This window comes from Montipora capricornis, chromosome 4, assembly GCF_036669925.1.
Source record: "Montipora capricornis isolate CH-2021 chromosome 4, ASM3666992v2, whole genome shotgun sequence".
NCBI classification, from domain to species: domain Eukaryota; kingdom Metazoa; phylum Cnidaria; class Anthozoa; order Scleractinia; family Acroporidae; genus Montipora; species Montipora capricornis.
This window is the reverse complement of record NC_090886.1, coordinates 3,926,507-3,951,880: the sequence shown is the minus strand read 5'-3', so window position 1 is coordinate 3,951,880 and position 25,374 is coordinate 3,926,507. Positions and strand designations below refer to the sequence as shown.

The 25,374-nt window shown below is 39.4% G+C and overlaps 1 protein-coding gene across 1 annotated transcript in view; it reads left to right on the top strand.

Annotated features, from left to right (window-relative positions):
* The window catches only part of LOC138045277 (uncharacterized), a 97,305-nt gene extending 72,245 nt beyond the window's left edge, over nt 1–25,060 (top strand). The window contains exons 30-39 of the mRNA XM_068891715.1: nt 80–195; nt 1,989–2,154; nt 9,239–9,351; nt 9,811–10,009; nt 13,225–13,351; nt 14,588–14,664; nt 16,069–16,150; nt 18,951–19,114; nt 22,880–23,014; nt 23,657–25,060. Coding sequence (XP_068747816.1) covers nt 80–195; nt 1,989–2,154; nt 9,239–9,351; nt 9,811–10,009; nt 13,225–13,351; nt 14,588–14,664; nt 16,069–16,150; nt 18,951–19,114; nt 22,880–23,014; nt 23,657–23,763 — 1,286 coding nt within the window. The 3' untranslated portion in view covers nt 23,764–25,060. The remainder of the gene's footprint in view (nt 1–79; nt 196–1,988; nt 2,155–9,238; nt 9,352–9,810; nt 10,010–13,224; nt 13,352–14,587; nt 14,665–16,068; nt 16,151–18,950; nt 19,115–22,879; nt 23,015–23,656) is intronic.
* The last annotated feature ends 314 nt before the right edge of the window (nt 25,061–25,374 follow it).

The window sequence follows — 25,374 nt, the reverse complement described above, 5'->3', positions numbered from 1 at the left end:
CCTGGAATTTTATCATCCTTACCTTTTTAATTGAGGAGTGTTTTATTTTGTTTTGTCTCTTTTTTTTTTTTCTTTTTAGAGCCTGGAGTACCCCAAATTGTAAGTGTTCGTGTTTTATCATCAAAGGAAGTAGAACTTGTTTGGAAACCTGCTCCTGCTGATGTTTCGAGGATAACTAATTATATAATTTACCAGGTTAGGAACTTGCTGTATTAAAAAGTTACTTATCATTTTGAATCTGTGATGTGGATAGTTAATAATGTGTGTGTGTGTGTGTGTGCTATACACTGAGGGTGAAAAGGAAATAACCCTTTCACTTATCTGGACAATTTTAAAGTGCTTTTAAGACCAAAAAAATCAATTCTTATTTTTCTTTGGATTTCAAATTATGTTAACTGAACACTCAATGACTCAAGTTTTAAGCCTTGATTTAAAAAGGACACCTGACAGAGAGCTGGGTTGAGGAGCAATTGAAGTAGAAGACTCTCTACTTTAAGAATGCATGTGTGTGTATGCGTCTGAATTGATATGCAGCATGGAAATTTTGGTCTTTCAGACTTTTAATCTTGTGTACAAAAATTTGGTTTTATCAACAGAGTTGATAATGTAAATTGGCCACGGTACAGAGATTCTAAAAGCTGACGTTTTGAGCGTTAGCCTTTCATCAGAGTGAATCGAGGAATTGTGGGCTACATGTAGTTTTTCTAGTAGAGTAGGAGCTACGCTATTGGTGGTAACATGGCAATATAGTGTAGCTCCTACTCTACCATAAAAACTACACCTAACCCACAATTCCTCGATTCACTCTGACCAGTAGCCCATCCTGGAGCGTGCAACTTCTATACAGTGTCTGTGAAACGGCGTTTTCACAAGTAGGTTTATTTTTAGACTAGCCCTTCCCGCGAATTAGGTCAAAAAACAAAGTCAGTTACGGTTCGGTGACCCTATGACGTCAGCTTAATTTCTTGTAATTGGTCATCGGGCTCCTGTGGGAGTCTCATTAGCAGGAAATTCAATCTAAAAATAACCTTACTTGTGAAAACGCCGTTGCACAAGTATAGTTAAGTTGCACTCCCCGGGTGATGGGCTCCTGCTCTGACGAAGGGTCAACGCTCAAAACATCAGCTTTTAGAATCTCTGTACGGTGGCCAATTTACATTATCAACTCCGTTGATATACCAAATTATTTTTTGTATACTACTTCCCCATCGACGCAGCACCACAGTTTGTTTAGGAACTACCCCCTTCATTCATTTTTGATCTCGTGTTTTGCATATATAAAAAGCTGCATTGACACACTGAAAATTTAAGCTACTGAGTAAATGACGTGACTTTCTCTTAGATTTAACCCTTTGAGGTCCAATCGGTCAGTTTTGAATGTGAGTCATGACGGGTTGTGAAACCCAAAACGTATACTCAAAGTAAACAGCCTTTGAAACTTTTGCCAGTCAGGTGGTAAGCAAACACACTTTCAAAATCTTGATAGAGGAAAAAAGGGAGTGGTTTTTTTTTTTTTATCATAGTAGCACTTAAAGCAGCTGTCTGGAACCCATGACCCATGTCTGGAACCCATGACCTCTGGGATGCAGGGGCAAATGCTGGGAAGTCACACAGTTGGGAGCAGGTCAATTTGTTGGACTCATGTATTTTTCGTGAAAGGCCAAATGAATGAAATGCCTTTATGCATTTGAAGTGCAGTTCTTTCTTTCACGAGCTGCAGTTGTTGTTAGGAAACAATAACCTCACAGAGCAAGGGATTTTGACCAAAGGTTCTACACTCAGACATGTTTGTTATCTAGATACTCCTTCATTATTGGCATCATAAGGCCAAATGACTGAAAAACCCAGGCTTGTTGGTGGCAATAACCACAGAGCAAGGTGTTCCCTTTCCCCCCATCCCCGCATGCATGTAAATTTGCCTGGTTTATTTTTTATTTTTTATTTTTTTATAACATTCAATATTCCTTAATGTTTCTTCTTTTTGTCAGAGTCCCCCAATCAAAGAAAAGACCTCTATTGTTTCTGGGGACAAGACAAGTTATACTGTTCACAATCTCAAGCCCTACACCAAGTACCTTTTCCAAATTGCAGCCAGGAATAGCTTGGGTATTAGCTCAAGGAGTCCGTTTATCAAAGCTTCAACATTACAAGAAAGTAAGTTGGGAAAAAGTATTTGTTTCTTTGGATGTGTAACCTACAGTCTCTGAAAAAATTCCTTGGAGCAGTACGGGACTATACGGATCTGAGACTTTCACAGCTTACTCTCCCCTCACAATGTTGTTGCAGGCGAGTTTCTGATCCTATTTGGGCAAGGTATTGCAAATTGGCTCAACATTTTTGTCCAAGGCTAAAGGAAAAGCAAGTGGTGTGGTCTTCTTCCTCATATTTACAGTACTACCCAAAAAGAATGCAAACGAATTTCGCATTTTTCGCCACTTTGAATTTGCATTCTAAACTTGTCGAATTTTTGAAACGCCTATTGTTTCAGTCAAAAATCGAAAATGCTCGTCACTTTCCCAACAGCCGTGCGAATATTCATTGAAATTTTGTTGTGATATAGCGAACTTTCGTCTTGACATAGCAAAATTTCGAGAGTGCTTATTGAAAGTTTGCATTGAGCATTTGCCTTTTACATTTAAGTTAATGCTTAAAACGCCAGTCAAAGCCCCCAAAAGTGACCATCCCAGGAAAGAGTGGTTGCAAAAAGAGGCAGTTGCTTATGAGAATCGGCTCTCACAAAAGGCCAAAATCATAAACAATAGAGAGCTTGCGAGAGCTTTCAGCAAAAGTCTGTGGAATTTTTAAAGTCTTGTTGATAGTACAGAAGATAGCATTTGGGAATCCCCTTTAAAAACTGGAAATGTCTTTACACTATTCACATCTTCCAAAAGACCCTTAAAAATTACTGAAAAAAGACGAAGATCATCAGTTTCGCCAAAAGTTATTAAATCTAGACTTGGACTTAAACAGTTTTGCTGCAGAAGCCAAGTGTGACAGATCAGATTTATTTCTTTTCCACCACTGTGCTGCATCAACGTCTTCTGTGATTCTGTCAGATCAGAGTTAACTCTGGTCAGATTTTTAATCTCCAGATTGTTGATAACGGGATGGTCATTACTGGGTTGCCAGTATGGCAATCCCAGTCGGAAAGTGGGTGGGATTAGTTTGTTTTATTTGTTTTAGTGTTTTTTTTTCCGTGTCGGTAAAAGTCTTGCCTGTCACTCCCCTGGTAAGTGGTGTCTTTGTGCATAGAGCCTTCTGCGTGTATTTTCTTAGGATCGAGAGGGTAGTGGAAATGCGTAGATTTCTCTGGTGGACACAGGAGAATCATTAACTTAGCCTGCAATGGCGTCGAAAGTCATGTAACGCAAATGGCGTTTTAGTGAATCCTTAAACAAAATATACCCTTATGGAGCTCAATAATGGAAAGTCAGTTGGATAAACTAGGCAGGCGGTGAAAAACCAACACCTGGAATCTCAAAAGCGACGAGTAATGGACTTCGACAACAATCCATCACCCGTCGAGCCGAAATCAAAGTGAGCGGTATTTCTAAAATATATTTTACCAAGTGTGCTGTTGTGTAGAACACTGAAACCAAATGGAAAATTCTCTGGTAACTTATGAGTTCAACAAAGACAGAGAACGAATCGAATACCTTACGTGGATCTGTGATCAACTCTGCACAGTCTTCAGGTAAAAAAAAATAATTGGAAATGTGACAGCCAAGAATTATTTGAAAGAAAGCGTGTCGTGTAATTTGTGCTTCATTATTCAAGGAAAAGGTTCTTCATGGAAACGGTTTGATCCTGAAATGTAGTTTGTTGCAATATTGCGCATATTTGACACGATTGACTTTCTCTTCACGCACGTAATGAAATAGAAAGGGTTTTTGCCTCTAATAGCAAATATGTTGTTTGTTTCAAAAAATTTTTCACTGGAAAAGGTGGCCTTTATGAATTCATGTTTTATGATATGCGAGCTTAACTGGATAGTTTTTGTGGCAATAGTAAAGCATTTTCTTGTCAAAATGAGGTTAGGGTCTTTCTGGTGTGTCAACTTAATTAAATGTTCTTGTTTTGCATAAAGCAAGCTAACAAAATCTGTACCTTGCAGAGTTCACATTTGTGACCCTTCACGCAAAAAGGGGGCTTATGGATTTCACTGAAAACCGTGAATTTTTTTCACGGCCACGGTGCGTGAAATTCATTTTTCACTCTTGGCGTGAAACTAATCACGCCGTGAAATTAAGGGGAAAATTTCACGCCGTGAAATGGGTAGTGAAAAATTAATATTCACGGCGTGAAACAAGGGTAAAATTTCACGCCGTGAAATTGATCAGATTGTTCAGAAATCAGTCACACTATGATAATCTACTGGCACTCAGGACAAAAAGAATGTCTGATCGCAGGGTACGAGAAATCTGTGAAAGCTGATTCATAGCTGATCAACGCCAAGAAGAGGAAGAATTTTCATTCCTGAATATTCACGCCTGGAAAATGTCACATTTTAAAGAAATTTTTGATGACCACCTAATTGTTATAAAGCTCAGGAAAAAGTAAATTCTACCCCCTGAAAGCGACAAAGAATTGCAAAATCGGTTATTTTGCTGGTGACTTTCTCATACATTTTCACTGGTTTGTTGACATGACTGAAACAGATCAAGTGAAATACTAATCTTTTTGGGACGACATGTATATTATTCAGGGGGATTATTATGGAAATGTTTACCGAAATTGTCCGAGTATTGATGTTTGTAATTATCTGTGACTTGCCGCTTTTAGTGCATTTCTCTTGCCGTGCCGTGCAAATTTTTTTTTTTGATGTAACGAAGGCTCAACTAATCGTGCAGTATCCCACTTTCTTTAGGAGCTTACGAAACGAGAACGACGACGGCTACGAGGACTTCATTTAAAAATACGAGTTCACCTTATTCATATCACTACAAAACTATTTCCTGTCGTTTCGCGTTAAAAATGTGTAGTAACTGTCGAGGAATCAAACTGGTATGAGTGGGTTGGAAGTGTACAGAGAGAACTGAAAATTCATCGTCATGTGCTAACGTCCTCCATAGAACCTTGAATTTGGTCATTTCACGTCGTCATTTAGGAGATGACGGCAAAGAAATGTACCAAAATGTAAAACGCACGTGCAGAGCCATTGTTTTTGCTCACCAAACCTATTGTTTTGTAGCGTCGTCGTTGCCGTCGGCCTTGTCGTTTCGTAAGCTCCCTAACATTAGTTCAGCGACTGGCTTTCCTCACACAATCGCTAAAATTTGCGATCATTGCTCCCGACGCACTGTAAACTTTACTACTTAAATGGTCAAGATTCTTATAAATGCTTGCACTTTTCAACTTTGTCGCAAGAGGTCTCTCAGAGTGAAAGCGATACCTGCTTGATGTCAGCTAAATCGCATTTTTTTCTGTTCTGTGCCGGGATGATGAACTAACTTTTCATCTAAACGGTGTAAAGCATTTCGGGATTTGCAGAATCACTGGAAGAATATCTTTCTAATTCTGGTGGGAAGTAAACGGCTTGAACTGTATCAAGTTCCCGCTGAAGGGTTTCGTCAACTCCACGCAAGCCACTTTCACTGAAAGTATGATCATCTTCAAGAGAATCCATTAACAACTACTTTTGTAAAAAACATGCACAATTTGTTTCAAAAAACAATAAAATCTAGCTTATCAAAGTGTGCCCTCTCTTCAACGATATAATTTTAGTTTTTTTCACAATTGAATTTCTCTAATTAAAGAGAGGTTAAATAGAACTTTATTGTTCTCCTGTGCCGCGTGTTTTGTTCTTGAGGCCGGACGTGAGAGGAAGTGATTCTGTTATAAGAACCTCGACAACTCGTTTCCAAGTGTGAGTTGTGTGTCCTGAGTTTACAGTGGCACAGATTTCCCGTCCCTTTAACTCCCATTATCAGTTTTGGAAAGCACTCAGTAGCACTCAGCAGAAAAAAATAAAATAAAGTGGAACGTCTGATCGCGTATAAACCTGGTCTTTCATATACGTATCTCGCATGAAGACGGCAACTTTCAGTCACTGTCTGCAAGATTTGAAAATGTGAAACAGTGGGTTTCAGAAGTGTTGTAACATACGATCAGGCATTCTTTTCTTTACAGAGGGTGCGACTATTTACCTACCTTTTTCGCACGTGCTGTAAGGAAAAGAGGGCCTGACCGCAGATTAGACGTGTTGCGCAAAATGTTACTTTTCCATTGTCTTTCATTCAAAACCAGGTTTCTCTTTTCCCTGCAGGGTTTGACTACACGCGATGTAAGATGCATGCGTTCTTTTTTAGTTTTGAATTCTACAAACGAATTATTTGAGGCTAACTTACCAGAAGCGTATATATATTTGCAGTACAACATTTTAAATGTAAAAAACAGCAACATAATGACAAGTCGAATCAAAAGGCGTTTTGTTAAATTTGTCATGCAAGTTTATCTGTAATTTAATTGCTAAAATGCTGAGCCAAAATTCACGAAAGGTAAATAATACTACACGACTCATTATGTCGCAATTTCACCATAACCTAATCTTTTCCAATAGAGCTTGCGAGTTTATATTCCAATGACTTTTTAAATATTTTGTGCAAGCGAATAAAAACTGTTCGCGAAGAGAATAATTTTTGGCTACGCCAACAAAGCCAGACTCCGTGGTGCCAAACGTGTCTGTTTCTTATTTCAGGAAGGTAATGTAATTTTTTGCTGATCCCATAAACCGGTTATCTAATTTTTATTACAGACAGCGCATGACATGTTGATTTCTGTTATGGTTTTACTGAGCTCATTCTTTTGAATTTCTGGTAAAGATTCAACTACCATGGAGATTCTTTTACAAATACGGTATTCGACGTTTAAAACCAATTCCGGTAAACTGAAGTTGTGTGCTTTTTTGCAGAGAAACGAAATAAGAAACTCTTATCTTATTGTGCATCGATTTGGAAGGGTGTCGGGCAATGTTCAAAGATTTTTAATATCTATGATTTTTCTCTTCTGTTATTTTCGTTTCTTTCGTTTTCCCGAAACCACGATATAAAACAGGAACGTTAACAAAAAAATGGACCCAATCTCAAGTTGGCGATTCCAAAAGACTTCCAATTATGCTTGCAGTAAAACCTTTGCAGGCGGCGTGACATGGTGATGGCATGATGTTTAGGGTAACAGATTGATGTTTACTCAAGAAGTTCACTTTGTTTCACAGCGTGAAATATTTCTCAGACATCATGACCTCTTTTCATGGCGTGAAATATTCTCACGGTGACTGTGGCCTTTTTCACGGCGTGAAATATTCTCACGGTGACTGTGGCCTTTTTCACGGCGTGAAATATTTCACTCACATTCCAATTTCACGGCCAGGACCGTGAAAATAGCCATAGCGTGAAATTTGGATAAGCCCCCTTTTTGCGTGAAGGGTCACATTTGTTAGCGTTAATAGTATTTTCGGTCCGATGCTTCTGTTTTATGAGAGGTATATTGTTTTGGTCTCCCATCCAGATACTAACCCCACCGGAGAGGAATTAACTTCAGTGAACTTTGTTATTACAAAGCTGTCAGATGCTCAGAGGGCATGCTTAAACTTGTGGTGAAAAGAAGTTGTGAGGGAACTTGAAAATTATCAACATGTCAGCCCAGAAGCCAATGTTTCTCACTTCTCTTTTATTTGTTATTCTTCAGAGACTGGAATGCTGTAGTTCAATACCACACAATTCAGTGCCTTCTGATTTTCTGTAACACGTACCACAGGCAACCCAGTGTATGCTTCACGGTGTATGCTTGGCATGATGCCAAAATATCAATCTCACGTGCAGCAGGATGTAGCGTTCAAATCTTGAATGGTGAAGTGATCCTTGTACTTACCTGAACAAAGATCTTTGTCAACAAATTTTTCGTCCAGTTTGTTGTCTTTTTTTTTAAGTGTTGACATACAGAGATGAGACTCTAACAAGAGCTTAAAAAACAATGGTAAAGTCCAGTTGGGTAATCCCAAAGCTGGTCGCGGTAGTTTACAGGAATGGTCGTTTATGAGAGCTTTCAATTAGAGAGTTGAAGCGACATTTGTAACAGGGTTTTTCTCTAGTGGTCGCAACTTGACCTGGTCGATTACTAAGAGCCTCAACTGTAGTTGTTCAATTATTTTTAATCATGCTTATTTCTCGTCTCCACTTGTCTCCCTGGAACCCACCTTCCACATATGGCTATGCAATCAAATCCAAAATGGCATCAGTTGACTCAAATGCAATAAATTTTCTTGACTTGTACTGGTGCCTTAGACATCCAATTTATGACTTGGCAGGAGTTTGTATTTAATAACTTGTGATAAGGCAGTTTAATCATTTGTCTAAGTGGAGATAAAGGACTTGATGCGAGAAGAAAAGTGAACTTGTAAGCGTCAAAGTTAACTTTAAAGTGTGACTTCTTCTAATCAAGCAAAATGATAAAGTATCAATGAGTAAAGGTTAATTTTTTGCAAATCGCTTGTAATGTTCGTCTACGGTTTCATTCAGGTCATGTTTACACTTCTAATTAAGGTGGTGAGAAGAGTATGGTTGTTGATTCCATTCATTCATTAAAATATGAAACGCTTACCGACACTTTACGGAATTTTGTTGCAGGATTATGGTATTGCAATTAGGTTCTTGAATTTTCATTTCAGTATGTACAAACTCTAACCAAAATTTTGTTGTTAGATTAGCGGTTTTTCATGCATGTGTTCAAACTTTCAATGTGGCTTAGTGAAATTTCTTTGGAATTTCAGCCAAAAAAACACACTTCTCCCTCAACGAAGTTTTGGTAAAATTTTGAGAGAACAATAACCAAATTTCATCAAAATTTGTTTGCATTCTTTTTGCACAGTACTGTAGGAGCAGATGATCAAGGACCAAGTGGAGATTTTTTCTCATTGACCCCTCTCCCGACAATGCCTACTAATATTATTCAGGGTGGATTATTCCAAGAAGGAATGCTGGCTTTCCTGAAGTAGTGAACAGGGCATGGAGTTACGGGTTTTGCTGTTTGTCTGTTGTGTAGTCTAGAGAGGTTAAGCTGGGGGCTCAGTGTGCTATTGTTTACTCTCCATGGGCTTTGTTCTTCTATGCATAAATAAAATGAAATGAAAATGTCTTAGCACCCCCCTCCCCCAACATACACACACACACACACATCTGATGAAAAAATCTTACTGACATTTCTGAAAGTTAATTGGTCCTTAAAATGCCTTTCATTGCAGGCCCTGGAATTGTTAGATATATAAATGCTCAAGCTGTTGATCCCAAGTCAGCAAGCATCAAGTTGACGTGGTCCACACCAGAGAATCCTAACGGACCAATCAAAGGTTACGTGGTAAGTTAACATCTTGCCTAGTGCAATTTTTGAACAGAAGGGGATGCTCGTCGGAAATTTTGAATTTAACCCCTAAAGGAGACCATCTGGGCATGGCTCAAGCTTTTTGTGATCCCTAAAAGAGACTAATCTGGGCGTGGCTTAAGGAAATTTTGACCCCTAAAAACAAGTTAAAAAGAAAATTTGACTTCTGTTTCTCATCGCGTAATTCTGTTTCTTCACGGAACCCTAAAGGAGACCTTGGCGGCTTAAAATATTGGCGCTTTGCCCAGAACACCCTAAGCGAGACCAAAATCCAAAATTTACACCCCTAAGCGAGACGCCGGGCATCCCTGTCTGTTTCATATGGGAGTGCCCCCCCCCCCCCCCCCACCCTTCCCGGGCTCGGCACACCCTTTGTGATACATTGAGTTTGTAACATTTTTAATTCATGATTGATTATACACACTTTCCATGTAGGTAAAGTGGACCAAGTCAGGCGTTGGTGTGTACGAACATGTGCCTGACATGCAGACTTTAGAGCTTCCTGGTTCAGCCACAGCACATTTGTTTAAGAACCTGTTCAGCAGTACACCATATTCATTTACTGTGTTTGCAAGAAATGATGCGGGACAGGGAATGCAGCACGTTGATCCTGTAACTGAAAGGACATATCCAGGCAAGTATCGAGAATCAAGAAAGGATTGTACAAATCATGCCTTCTGGCAAAACTGCATTTTTATTTGGTGCCCAAAATAATAAAACTCCTTTGTGTTTGAACTCCTTTCACATAAGCCCACATTGTGTCCTTGACAGATGTAATTCAACCTCGAGAATGTGAAAATGGTCCATTTTATGATTGATGTTTGCATTATTTGCTTTGCATTATTTTAGTTGTTGGTTGTCTTAAAATCTTGGGTTTATTCTGAAAGATAGGGAAAGTTTCAATGGAGTGTCGTAAAACCAAAACCAAAGTAGTTACTTTGGCCAATCAAAAAGGCCAGAGAAAATCCAGTTAACAAATCAAAACTCAAAGTAATTACATGCAGCTGACACAAAGCACGTGAAAATGTGCGTGCACGAGCCATGATTGGTTTGGTTTCACCTCTTATTGGTTGAAAAAGGGGTGCAAGAACTTTGAACCAATCACTGAGTGAAGTAATGCAAGACCAAAGCAATTCGCTAAATACTTTTTTTCACTCAATTGAAAACTGCTCTAAAAGCAAAACCAATTATTCACTGGGACCGGGGACTTAAGGGGTTTTGTTAGTACCAGCATTACACGCTGTTTTTTTTTTTAATTGTATTATGTAAGATGTTCAACACAATTTGGTATGTAAAAAGACATCTTGGATGAAATTTAGCCGAGCTCGCTGTGGCCTTACTTACTGGGGAGGTGGCTGGCCTCCTCCTGTTGGGAGGTGTCTTCCCTCAGGAAGTTTTAATTTTGATTTGGTTCCCTCTAGTGCAATCTGAGGCGACTTTGATACAAAAAGCAACAAGTCTCTTTAATGCAAAATAATTATCTTTGATGACCTTTGCTCAAATAAAGAAACTGAATCTTCCTCCTGGGCGTACTGGAGACCTAGTTAAGACATCTCGTTCCCAATCTTTAGCAACACCTCAAATGCAGGGCTACCAAGCCTTGCGAAAACAAAATGATTGCGAATTCAAGGAAGAAACAGAAAGACAAACGGTAAACAAACGCTCAAAACAAGATTTCATTTGAATAGGTTTACTTCTCATAGAGCTATTAAAACTTGAGGTAGTGATCATTTCAGTTCCACATTATGTTTGATAACAAATAATAGCAAGTGATTCACCTAAGAATCGTCCGTTTCCCATTTCATACAGAACAATCACCCGCCAAAATCCAGCCAGTGATCGCCTCAGATTCAGCCGGCACTGAACAACAACCCAGAATTAAAACTTTCTTTGAGTGTATAATTTTTGTGGTAGTGCACTCGCACTACACACATTGTCATCTGGGCTGTTTTAGTGAGTGAGTGTAAGATTTGTAAGCCTGCAGTGCATGCATGAATTACAAAACTAATTTACAGTTTTCTTGAATTATAACAAAAATTGATGTGAAAAATAGAGAAGCAGATGCTGCATGTGTCATGTGAGAGGGAAAACAAAGCTAAAAAAGCCTTTTCAAATCCTCATTTCTCTAAACAGCAACACCCCAAAAAACTGGGTGAAACATGAAAATAAACAGATCTGTTGGAAGTGTGCGTGAATTTCAACAAATGAGCCTCAAAATTGGCAAGAATTTGTGACACTGATGAATAATAAAGCAGCTTCTATTTCTAACAAGATGGAATTACATGTACCTGGTGATAAATAACATTAGCTAGGAGAGTGAGTTTTTGACTTTGCAGAAACAATGGTCAACCTCAAGAGTTGGATGATTGTGATCTTTGTAATAAATTCACACATTTCCTATTGAACTTTATACCACTTAAAATAAAAAAAAACAAAGTAACAAAACAACAATCTGATGTCTTGCTGTCATTTTGCCGCAGAAGCATCCAGTTGTTAGTACATGTAACCATAGTTAGTACTGTGAAGATTCATCTATCCAGGAATATGATGGGCGAAGCGTAAACTTGAATACTCCGGATATTTTGTGGACTTACTTTTCATAAGCTTTCGAGCTCTCCTGAGCTCTTGGTCACATGACTGGTGTTGTTGGTGGTGTCATCCTCGGAAGTAGGCGGGAAATTCAAAGGTTTTATAGTTAATCGAGGGCCTGTTTACCAAACCTTAAAACTTTCAAAAGCGAGAACAATGTTGTCGCAATAAATGTTGAATTGACCGTGATAGTTCTCAATCTATTGTTTTCACTTTTCGCTGGTTCACAAATTAGTTGTGCATAATTTAGTTGAAAGATTTGGCTGGTTATATTCTCGAAAAAGGGTATACCGCGGTATTTTGTGCACTGTCAAGGCCAAGAATACACACAGAAACATGAAACAAAAGGACTTGTCGAGTTTCATAACCATCTCCATGCATTAACTATGGTGTAACACACAAGGTAACTTGATCACAGGCGGCTGATGAAATCAATGTCACTTTCGATTTTGCGATTTACTTCTACAGCCAAAAGAACAATAGAAAATTGAACATGGCAAAAATCTCCCAAAATGTTTTTCACTGATGGTAACTTTTTATATTTGTGGCACAAAATGTTTGTTTTTTTCATGTCGCAAATTTTGTTGCTGATGGCAATTCTTTTTATTCTCAATCGACACTTCCTTAAAACTGTGTATCAATATTTATTTACTTTTGCGACAATAGTTCTTTTGTATAAAACAGGCTAACTAAATCTGTACCTTGTTTAGTTCGCATTTTTGAGTGTTAAAATAGAATTATCAGTCCTATGTTTCTATCAGCAAGTTGTATATTTTGAGGTCTCCCATCCAGATACTAACCTGGCCAGATAGGGAATTTTTGTCATGGAAAACTATCAGACGCTCAGAGTACATGTAAACTTGCTGTGAAAAAGAAGTTGAACTTTGTGTCAGCCTTGAAGCTAATGATTCTTGATTCCCTTTTATTTTCTTCGACCTTTCGGGATTTTGTGTTTTATTAGTGACTTCATGTCTTCTCAGAGGGCTATTTACCAAAGACATCTACCATAGGACTGTAATGATTTACAATACCAAGTCAATATCATGTACTATTAGAGCTACATATTACGTCCTGGAAAACAAGTCGCAGCTCAGTTGACAGTTTGGAATAAAGCACTTTGTCAAGTTACTGCACTACCACACACACACACAATGTGTACCTATTTTTGAAGTGTGGATTGTGGATTCTTGCACTTATCTGAACAATTTGAGCAATGGTCTCCTGTAAACACCTGACACACTGTTATTGTCTACATTTTAGCCCCTAAAGGCACACAACAACTACAACTTTCATTTGATGGACCCGAAGTTCGCGCTCGTACCCAATTTGCTCAAGAATTTAAAGAAGCATTTGTCCAAGCCGCAAGCAAGAAGGCTGGAATGTTAGAGTAAGTTATTTTTAATGTCAGCGAAGAAAGGTGAGAAGACATAAGCCAGTCTTTTTAGGTTAGGGTGTCTTTTTTTTAGATCTGCAGATGCTGCTTGGATCAAGATGTGTTCTGACTAGTAGCTGAAGTTGGTTCTGGTTGCCCCTGTTTCAGCTTCTTAGCTGCACTTGTGAAACTAATAGCCAACCTGTTTGCCTCCTGCTAGTTTGGACTCTAGTAAAGTTATTCTGTTTTGGGGTATCTTTAATTTTGTTTTCATTGGCCCTGAAGGCCCCTATGGGGTGTGGTTGATTGCATTAGTAACATTAATACTATTATTATTATTACTGGTAGTGGTAGTTGTAGTAGTTGTGGTAGTAGCAGTGGTAGTTGTAGTAGTAGTAGTAGTAGTAGTAGCAGTAGCAGCAGCAGCTAGCAGCAGCAGCTAGCAGCAGCAGTGGTAGCAATGGCAGCAGCAACCACTGCTGCTGCTACTGTCACCCTCACTTTGTTCCCAGGGGTCTTGCATTTTGTTGGTTGGGGAAAAAGAGATAGGAAGCCCTTTTCCTTTTCTGCGAAAACCCCTTGATTATGTGCAAAATTATCACAGTGTTTGTTGAAGGGTACCGGTATTGTCAGGCTATTTCAGCCTTCATGGGGTAACTTGAAAACCAGTGTCTTCAAATGGAGCCCAAAAACAAATAATAATAAATTATTATTTTCTTGGAAGCTTTAGATGGCTGGCTGTGTCACTTACTTTCCACGATATTGGTTGTATTATTTTTTATGAATTATCATGTTTTTGATCCACTATCCACCATCCAAGAGCAAACATGAAAACCCATGCATGATTCAGAATTTTTCCTTATTATTGTTTTTTTGGGAAGTAAAAATTTCTTTAATTCAGTCTTGAGGTAATTTAGAAGTCTGCACTTTCAAACCACATTGGAAGGAGTACAAACTAATTTAAAGCAGGACTAATCAACGAAAGTGTTGGTTTTGATTGAAAGGAGAAAAGTGAAAAAAAAAAAAAAAATCAGAAAACAGTCCAACAAACACATGGTCCACGTGGCATCAAGTCCAAGAATTGATCCTGGAACACGTTGGTTGAGGGAGAAAGCTTTCATTTCTATAGCAATACTCCCTGTTCATTATTAGAAATCTTACCCATCTGCATTACACTAAGTTACAAATTTACACTCAGGCTCATGCTTTCAAACTACTTTTTACATTTGCAACTTAAATTTGTCATTTTAGTACTCGTATAGCTGGCGTGGATCTGAAAGAAATCAATGTTGTTGTGTTTGATCTCCTTCCTCCACATAACGGATCAGGTAATGCATGGACATAATTCTTCAAATTGTCTATGCAGACTTGAGGATTTTTCCTGATTCCATGTTTTTGACGTATTAATTGTATAAGGAGGATAAAAATGTAATAATTTCATTATTGTGGGTATATGCTATGCTCTCCAAAGTTGACTTTGTTAGCGTGCCAAGCAGTTGTGATGCCACCGCGCACCGGTGGCTCAGTTGGTTGAGCATCGGGCTGTCATGCGGGAGGTCGTGAGTTCGACTCCCGCCGGACCAACACTCGGGGTCTTAAGATAACTGAGGAGAATGTGCTGCCTTTGTAATTACATCTGCAAATGGTTAGACTTTCAAGTCTTCTCGCAGATAAGGACTGTAAACCGGAGGTCCCGTCTCATAACCCTTGTTGGAAATTAAATAGTATGGGACGTTAAAGAACCCACTCACTGTTCGATAAGAGTAGGGGACGTAGTTCCCGGTGTTGTGGTCTAACCTAAGCTGGACGTAGTTCCCGGTGTTGTGGTCTAACCTAAGCTGGACGGTGGCATCTTTCACTTCCATAAAAAATTAATTGTAAACTGCGTAACAAGCAGTCTGGCTAAAGTCCCCCACAAAAGTATTGTAAAATTAGTCCTGAAAAGCCCGTGGGGAGAGACTAATAGCAAATCATTGTATGAATCATTGTATATTACTGTACATGTGAAGTTCTTTCTGTGGAAAAACATTCTGATAAGAGTGATGTAGCAAAATATGTATATGTTAAAGACAGAAAAGTAAAAAACTAAAGTTGCATTTGAAACTGGCCTGGCACGTTGTAAAATTTTGTTCCTTGATTAACGTGATAATGCAACTCAGCTTGTTCCAGGACTTCTCAACTAGTCAATTGAAAAAACATCTTTCCACTAAAATTGTTTAATTTTGAGGCAAGCTTAAGCTTCAACAGCGCTATTGAGCCTTTACTTGTAAAGCAAAACCAGAGCAAAGAACTTTTAAAAATTGTAACTATACTCATACATGGTTTTGTTGACTTGGATATAGTTTTTTCTTGTCCAGCTGGTGTCCTTAGCACCTCACCTCTTGATTGACTATAAAAAAAATTGTGATAAAATATTTCTTAAAAACATTATAAAACATTAAAAAGGCTAAAAACAATGTTTTGACGTTATCTTAACATCATTATCAAGTCAGAGATAATAAAGTTTTCTACTTATAAATACTTAAAGCAACAGCGGCCAATCAAAACGTTAAAAATAACTTACTAACTAAACAAAACGCTTTGCATGTATTATCTTTTTGTATTATCTTTGATTTGATAATGATGATAAGTTAACATCAAAATGTCATCAACTAGTCATTTTTAGGTGTTTTTAAGCCTTTTTGATGTTATATGATCACAGTTTTTTTATGGTCAAATGCTTTTCATTTCAGGCAAGTCAATGGAAATAGTGAAAGCAGCTCTCAACAATGGGTTTAAAGTTAACGGCAGGTTACTTAGAGCCGGCAGTTTAAGGTATGTACGATTATTGTCGTTAGAAAAAAAGTGCAGTGCACCTGTACTCAACAGCATGGTGGGCATATTTGATGCCTCAAAGTTTTCCTTTAAGATCAAGTTGTTTGAAGAGGTGTAAGCTCCATTCTGGGATAGTTTGCCATGACAACCTACGAAGCTTAACCTGGAACTAGAGCGAACTGGTCTAATTCGCTCTGACCACAGGCTAACACTTGTGCTTGAAACAGCCAGTGAACTGGAGTTTTTGTTTAGTTGACAGCTCGGAAAACCATTTAAGCAACAGAGGATGTTTTCCGTGTTTCCATAGCCTCTAATAAACACGAGGAGGAGTTGGGAGAATTCGAGACAGTTATGATTGCATGACTGTCAAGAATTCTCCCATCTCCCCCGAGTGTTTAGATGAGGCTATGGAAACACGGAAAACATACTCTATTGCTCAATTGGGAATCAAAGATGCTGATCATGTCACACATCAATTAATTTTCGGGTCAACTTTCGGCTTGGCGTCGGAAATTTGATTGATGGAAGCCAAAATGCAGTTTGGACCTTGGTGCTTGAAGATGAGATTCTGCAGAATTATGAAAATCGCAGTTATGTCTGAGCGACGCAGTCATACCTGTAGAAGTTATAATAAATCAAGTAAAATTTGCAGCAAATACGTGTTGATGGCAAGAGACAACAAGAATATGTGCTTTTGATTTTCAGACTGTTACAAAATGTATAAATGCAAAACTAGTCATCTGAAAATAACATTGAAATGAGTGAAATTAATTATGTTCCATTAATCAGAATTTTTGCTTGATCTGCACATTGTATGAATTTGAGATACGATTTTTCTTTTGGGCAATGAGTTGTAACAGGCGATCCACAAACGATGATATTCTTTTAGTTGGGCCATCGCAGCCTGAGATTATCAGTCTCCCAACTGGCCTTGGTTTGTGGATTTTGGTTAGAGTGTAGAAGATTGGGACCCAAGGCGGGTTAGGGGTTTGCTGAAGCCACTTTCTTGTCGTATCATCAATATGTTTTCTTTGATAGAGTGTTCTTTTTTAGTTCCTTTACTGCATTGTGCTCTAATTTACACAAGTTGTATTTAGGCTTTGTTTTTTGTACCTCGGATATTTCAGTCTTTACTGTTTCCAAGTAGCTTTCAAGAGCAACTGATTGTTGGACTGGCAGCACCCTTTTTACTTTGAAATATGTATTGAAGACGCATTTGTCTTGCGAGAACTTCAAAGTCATGCAATAATTGACGTCTAATGTTGTTCTCGTTTTTCACAGGTGTAAGTATGAATTTAAGCTGTTTAGATATCAAGCTGACTTGGATGTCAGTTAAAACAAATTCTGAGAGGTTTCTTATGTATTTTTCATTAGTTTTCCTCTCTTTGGCAGTCTGTCTTTTTGCAAGAGTGGTTCTAAGCTCTTGGCGCCTGGTTGTTTTTGATTGCCAAAAGGTGTAAGGTTCGTAAGGTCCGACATTGCCTTTTCAAAAAGTTTTAAAGACGGTATTTTATGATGAATCTGCTATTTCGAACTCGCGCTTAGTCTATTTTCTCTTTCCCTTGTGACTTTGAAATAATGGGGTCCAACTGTAAATACAGAATTACAGAAATGTTTACAAAGATGAAAATAAGATGAGATTTTACTGCCCCATCAGTAAAATACGGTTAATGGAACTTGACCATACTAAAAGGGGCTATTCATGTCGCATTAGTTATCTTTGTAGTCGGTCGTTCAAGGTCATAAAATCAATGGTTTTGTTGTAAATAAAATGAGGACATAGAGACTTTGTTCCTAGATCTCAGTTTATAACGTACACCTGCATTGGCCAAATCTGTTAAGGCCTCATTCATAACAGAGCACGTGGAATACCTACCTGGTCATAGTAGAAGCTGTACAACTGGCTACTTTAATAGACAGAGTCTAGCTATAAAAGCCTCAGTTAGCCGTCCAAGGTTCACTTGGCAGTTTGTCTTCTATAGTAAACCAACTAGCTGTTGGCATTTGTTAAAGTTTTTTCCCCTCCCTCCCTCCCTTTGGAGGTGGGTTGGGTTTATCGCCTTGCCTTCATTAAAATTGGGTCACTCCTGCTAGGTGCGGTTAAGTCTGCGCAGCGACTTCCCCCAAGCTTGTTGGCTCATTTGCCTTTGTACATTGCTCGCTAACCAATACTCTTGTCCGATCCAGCACATGCTGTTTACCAATCAGCTTGTAGTGCTGGGGAGATAAGTGAGGTTGTTCTATATCACGCAATCCGGAAGTCGCAAAGGCTAACCTGTCGCAAGGCAGTGTTCCCCTAAAAAAATGCCAATACGTCTGTTGTCTCATTCTATTGCACCTTACGTTATGCGTTATGCGTTAGCTTGCAGATTTTGTAAATAGCCAATTTTCATGTAAACTGTGTTTCTAATCAGTTAGAGTATTATAGTTGCATGTAAACTTGCCGTCCTTTAATTATTAGTGAATGGATATTCGTCAGTAATCAATCCTCTTGTAATCTGTATCGTTAATTTGTTAAACGAAATGTTGTTGTGTAAATTTATTCTTTTAATAGGTGTGTTCTTGTATTTGACTTGCCCCGCCCCGATTAGCTTTTTCTAGCTATTTGCGGGGTAAGCCATGCACTAACTATCATATTTAGCTAAAGAAAGTAGTTGCTGTTACTGGATACTGGCCATTGCCAATTGGACATATTCACAGGGCTATAAAAAGACATTGTCATCTTATATCTTTTGGCCCCTCTTAAAGGTTGTGTTCTAATATTATCTAACACAGGTGATGAAATGTTTTATCCTTGCAGCTTACTTTTTGTTCATAATGGAGAAGAAGATCAAAGAATCCCTGCAGCAGATCAAAGTACCCCTGGAGCAGCAGCTGTAGTGGCTAAGCCTCCAAAAAACACTGCATCAGAAATCAGTTCAAGTAACACTAAGCTCGCCATTGCTCTTCCTTTGGTATTAATAGGTAGGAATTCTGGCGATGTTTTTTTCCCTGGCCGAACAGATTCCAATTGCCTGGGTGATCAACTGTGGATCTGCTGCCACAGGATATTCAATCAAGTTGTACTGTAGACATTTTTAAACTCAAACTTAAAACATTCCTTTTTATTCGAGCTTTTAACTTGTAATACGTCTGTTAATTTTATTCATTTTATGTTTTATAGCTGTAAGCAGTGCCTTTGAATCTTGTAGAAAAAGCCTTTATGTAAATGTAAATGTACTATTATTGTAGTTGGTAAAGGTATGGATACTAAAATAGAACCACATAGGGCTCGCAGTGTAACCTATGCGATCTGAGGGAACTATAAAAAGAAAACTACTGAGTTAAAAAATAAATAAATAAGTAAATAAATTAGCGATAAAATATAAAAAATCTTAGACAATCTAAAGCTCTCTAATATTGAGCTCCTATACTATTCCCACGGGAAAAGTCAATTGTCGGTAGCTTTGAAAGTTCTCACTATGTTGAGAAAACTCGAGATGGTAGCCTTCTGCATCCTTCATAGCCCCTTCTGCCAAAGAGCTTCCTTATTGTCAGATCTACATCCCTTGACCATCCCCCCAGCACGTCAATGATGATGTTACATTGTTCAACGTCATAGCCAGGGTACTGTTTTTTTAAGCTCAAATCACAGTGGCCCATACTTGACCATCTTCTCCTTGGACTTCTTTTCCCAATGCTCCATCCATGGACAGGACATCTCCACAGCCCACACCTTCTTATTCTTGTGGTCCACAAATCGAGCGTCCACTCTGTTAGCCTTGGCAATGGTGTGTTCCGCATAAACTGGAACATCCCAAAACGCTAATGCCTCAGATGACTCGTAGACTGGTTTGGGTACTGCACATGAGTACCAGGGAGGGACTGAATCAATTAGCCTCAGATCCCTAGTCATCTCGAAGAAGAGAACTTTCAGTGCTGCGTTGTGTCTTTCTAGATATTTAGACTGGGCCAGAGCAGAGCACCCTGCTAGCACATGCACAAGAGTTTCAGGAGCTTTGCCACACAGTCTATGTCACCCTGTGCTGCACCTGTTTTGTGGACTGTGTACACCTTAGTGGGCGTAAGCTGCTCGTACAATTCCATTACCCCAGCGATGGTATGGGTAGGAGCACAGGTCCAATCATGCACCCACGTAAAGCATCCACTCTGATTTAACTTTGGCCCTTTAATCTCCATCTCAGGATCGCTCACATACCAACACGACGGTTGAGTGTACTCCAGAGACAGGCTCATACCCAGTTCCTCGGCAAACTTATGCTCTTCCTTCATCAGCGAAGTGAGTCCCTTCTCTACCGCCCTCTCTTCGAACTGTTGCACTGTTCTCATAGAGGGATCCATGTTCTGACATAGCTTCATTGCCGCCTTGAACTTGGTCAACTTGTATTCGCGCTCAACCGAGCGCAAGCCGCACCCTCCTTGCTGTCTCGCCAAAAAATTAATACATTATCGCCGTCGAGCTTAAGGGATGCTTCCCACCATTTTCACAGATGATCTTTCTAGCTTCTCTGTCGATAACTCGCAATTCTGTGATTGGCCAGTGTTGAGTCCACATCAGATAGATTAGGACTGGCATTACGTACTGGTTGCTGGCTCTTCCTCGATTAAAATCTGACAGAGGACTAGACCATATCACCAATAACCTTCTCAGATACACCTTGGCTGCGCACTCAAGGGCCAGCTTTTTATCTTGTGTTACTGTATTTTGAACTCCTAAGAACTTATAACTGGTCCCTGGCTTGAGGCTCTCAACCACTGATGACTGGTCCAGCTTCATCCCCACCGCATCTTGCACTTGGTTGCCCCTCTTGACATGGAGAACATTGCATTTCTTGGGGTTCCAATGTAAGCCCATATCATGCATGGCGCTGCTAGCAGACCTCAAAACTCTGTTCAGCTTGGCCTCAGACGATGCGAACACCGTAAGATCGTCTATATATAACAGGTGGGTTACCTTTGTTCTTATAGGCTTCGAAAGCCTATATCCCTCGGTGGCACCTAGTAGCCAAGCTACTGGGTTTAGACACAAGGTAAAGAGGTGTGGACAGAGGGCGTCGCCTTGAGGTAACCCCTTGATAAACCGGATCGAACTGGAGATCTCAGGTCCCTGCTTCGTGACAGCAACAATCTTGGTATTCCAGCTAGCAGCGAGATGACTAATCGCTCCACATAACCACTTAGGAAAGCGATGAATCCTCATGACTTTAGCCAACCAGGTATGGTCGACCGAATCATAGGCTTTCCTAACATCTACCCTGGCCATGCTAAGGTTTCTCTTACCCCTGTGGCAGTGAAGAGTCACCATCTGTCTATCAATAGATCGTCTGCTGTGCCTCTACAGCCAACTCTGGCACCTCTCTGTTGTCCCTCCATTAGATTGAATTCTTTCAGGTGACTATCCATATGGCTTTGCAGGCAGGATGTAAATTACTTGTTTATGTTATTCAAGCACGTTATAGGCCGCTGGTTTTCACTGCAGAAATCTCCTGGTTTCAGTAGGAGGCTTTTTTTGCCCTCGGAGAACCATCCAGGGTGCTCCTCTTCACTCTCAGAGATTGCCAAGAAGGCCCGTGTGACTCCGTCATGAAGCGCATGCGCACACTTCCACCAATAGTTTACAAGCTTGTCGGGCCCTGGGAGAATCCTAACACCCTGAGATGTCTCAAACTGCCAGGGTTCCTCAGGGGGAGGTGGCACTCTCCTGGTGATAGCATCCTCCATTTCCTGTAACCATGCTGCATCCTTGTTCCCAGACCCTCGTGCCTCCCATAGCTCTCTCCAAAACAAGCTTGCCTCCTCGATATCCTCAAACATTTTCCCCTCTCTGGAATCAATGCTGGAGATCTTCTGGTACCTAGGGCGTGCCTCTTCCACATAGCAACAACAAATTAAACTCTGCATAAACCCGCCTTGCATTCTGAGTAAATTGGCGATTTAGAGATCTTGCCTCGCCCTGCTTTTCCCCCCTAATGTAACAAGCCTTCAGTTTACGCAGCTGTGCCTTCTTCTTCTCCATATAATTAACCAACTCTGAAGACGAGATCTTTTTACACTCTTCCAACAAGAGAGCCCGATTTTTCTTTCCCTTCTTGGTGACTTTTCTATTGCCCCTCAGTCGCTCCCACTCTGCCTTTGCGATGGATATTCTTTTCTGCAACTCAGTAGCTTTCTCTTCAAACTCCCTTCGAGACTTGTCACTGTGACCTTTTCTGCATCTAATAAGTCCCAACTGCTCCTTCCCTGATAAGGACGATAAACCGGAGGCCCTGTCTCACAACCCTTCAATGCTCTTCACCCTGTGAGACGTAGAAGAACCCACACACTATTTTTGAAGAGATAAATAAATCATTTATTAAAAACACAACCCGCAGCTTTACGGCTGAATTACATGTGTCATGTCATGACTCCAAATCATTGATCATGGATAAATATACATTTTATTGCATGCTGTATTAGTCTAGACTTAAACAGAAAAAGCAAAATATTCAATGTCTGTTAAAATTTCTGTGTGAAAAATACTGGGCATGACATCGCAGGACAGTGCCCCTTTATTTTTCTGTGTCCAATCTAGAATGATACTTTCTGCTTTCATACTAACATGTCAATTCAGCACCACAGTCAAGTCCTATTTTAAGACACCTTTCCTGTTGCCTATTTGTAATGATTAAGTGACTGCTGTTGTGGCCAGCATAATTTTCCTCAACTAAACATTGTGTTTTTTTCCTCCAGCACTAGCTTTGCTGTTTGGCATGATATTTTACTACGTGAAATTCCGAACACTTCAGAAGCGCTTCAGTAACGAAGATGACAAATACCCAGAAGATGAGATGGACGAGATTATTTACCGTGATGACATGCAAGGAGGTAATGCTATACAAATTAGACTCTCTTGACTCTGAAGATGACTTCCGCTCAGGTTGTCGAAACGTCAGTCAATGTCATCTCAAACAGTCCTTCTCAGGACTACACTCACCCAGACGATCGTACTTTACTTAATGATATGACTCCTGGGTTCAAACCATTTACAATTTTACAAATTAGAGATAGTTGGTTCAATGTACAGTAATTGTCTTATAAAACTTGTGAATAATTCATAAGTCAGCATTGGTACTTTTGGTGCCAAGTGCCTCAAACTCTCCATTCTGGCCAAGTTTTGGTCAGCTGAAAATCATTCAAACTTCTTGACATGAATTTTGCCCTCTCTTTTTCTGCCATCTTGCAGCTTCATTTTGGTTTTATGCCTTTTCTTAAGTGGGGACCAATTTAGAGCAATTCTGTTGTCATGCAAGTGGGCTCTGGGGGTGTTAAGCATTTATTTGGAAAATCCGATTGGAATGTAACGCTGATAATGGTACAGGATATTCCCAATAGGGCATTTGGCCAGGCCCGAGTCTCTCGTGGCTGGAAGAAAACCAATCAAAATGGCAGCTAAACGTGGAGCTGTAGAGGCCTTTGCTGGTGCATAATGCAATCATAATGTCTTCATGTCCTTTTGTTCCTCTGTAGATTCTCCTGATGTCATTTTCAGTGATCAAACTCGAAAGGGAAAGAGGATATACAAAGATTCAGAGAAAGTTCCTCTGGGGGAGAGTGATGAACTAGCCATGATTTGAGGAATCCAGTGAAGGGCATCTTTGCTAATGATAATTACTATTATTATTGTTAAGCAAGGATAATGCTCGAAGTAAACTCTCGCAAATTTGTAAAATTTAGTCATGCATTGTTTTAAGCTGTGTGTGTGTGTGCTTGGTATTTTTTCAATAATTATAAGCAAGTGGATATGTAGACTCGTGAAAGACGAAGCAATTTTAACTTGTAAGTTGAGCTTGAATTCCCAATGTCCTACAATTCTATGATAAACAAAGCAAATTGAATTTTTTTGTAATGGAAGGCATGTAAATTGTTTGGCAAAGGCAATTTGTTAAAAGCTTTTAGAACCTCTCTGCGATGTTTTTCTTTTCTGTATTGTCTTGGAAACTACAACAGGCCAATGTTTGCTCTAGAATAACGTAAAAGACTTTTATTTATACACGGCAGTATTTACAGCTTGCTTGAGGAGCCGTGCTCGTTGGAAAACCCAGTCGAAAGGAGACGACCATTTGGCTTTTTACAAAGTGCGAGGGATTGCATTCAGGAACATGGAAGAAGAATTTAGTTGGTGGTCTGAATGAAGTACAGCTTCCTAACTGGGAAGCTGGAAACTGGGAACATGTTCTGTATATAATATTACTTGTTATAAGGTGGAGGGTATCGCCAAGCATTCTAGATGTACCTTAATCCATAAGGAAGTAAGAAAAACATTCCATCGTTTTTGTTAGTCAACTGCAATATCAATTTTGGTAAGGTATGTAATACCATTGATTAACGTTTTCTAGATTCAGTGTAACCATTAGAGAAAATTAGAATGGGCAGCAATTTGCTGAATTTGATCAAGGCAATAAAAGCTCAGTTTTAAAGAAGTAATTTTTCAGAGGTTCAGCTCAAACTTGTTGAACTGTTTTTGAAGGTTATTCTGCTTGACTGCTAATACAGTCTTCCTGTTTGTGCAGTCCTTTTCGCTGATTTTCCGAACCTCTCTTTTCTTATTTTATACATGGTTATGTTAACATCTACAATCTTGGACATTTCAAATGGAAAATGAAGACCATTCCTTCCCCCTCAATTTCAGTGAAGATAAAATGGCATCATTCGTTTTGAGGAGGGGACCAATTTTTCATTTTATTTTGTCCAAGATTGTAGGTCCATTCAAAAACTGACCCCTAAGAGTGAGTCGTAACGATTTTACTCTGCCTAACACCAAGGTGATTTTACTTGTCAGCGGGTTAATGGGTTATTTTAGTTTCTTTTGTGCTATGTGTATAAGGCATGATGAAGTGTAATTTGCTGAATTAAAACATGTAACCATTTAAAGAACTTGTCATTGGTAGATCACAAGTCTCCAAATAGCCCAGGGAGGTTACTTCCTATTATGGGCTAATGGTGATGTACCACGGGATGGATGAGGTCGCATTTTCACGACTGGGTTGACTATAATGGGGTTGAATTTTCTACTAGAATGGGGTCAGGATTTGGGCGGTAAGAAAATTCTGGTTAGTGCATGGGATTTTAAAATGGAAAGATTTGCAGTAAAACAAAGTTGTTACAGAAACAACTGTAGCACTGTTGATTTGAGCATTAAGTGATTGCATAAATAGAAAGTGACTAAATTGGGGTTGAGATAATTA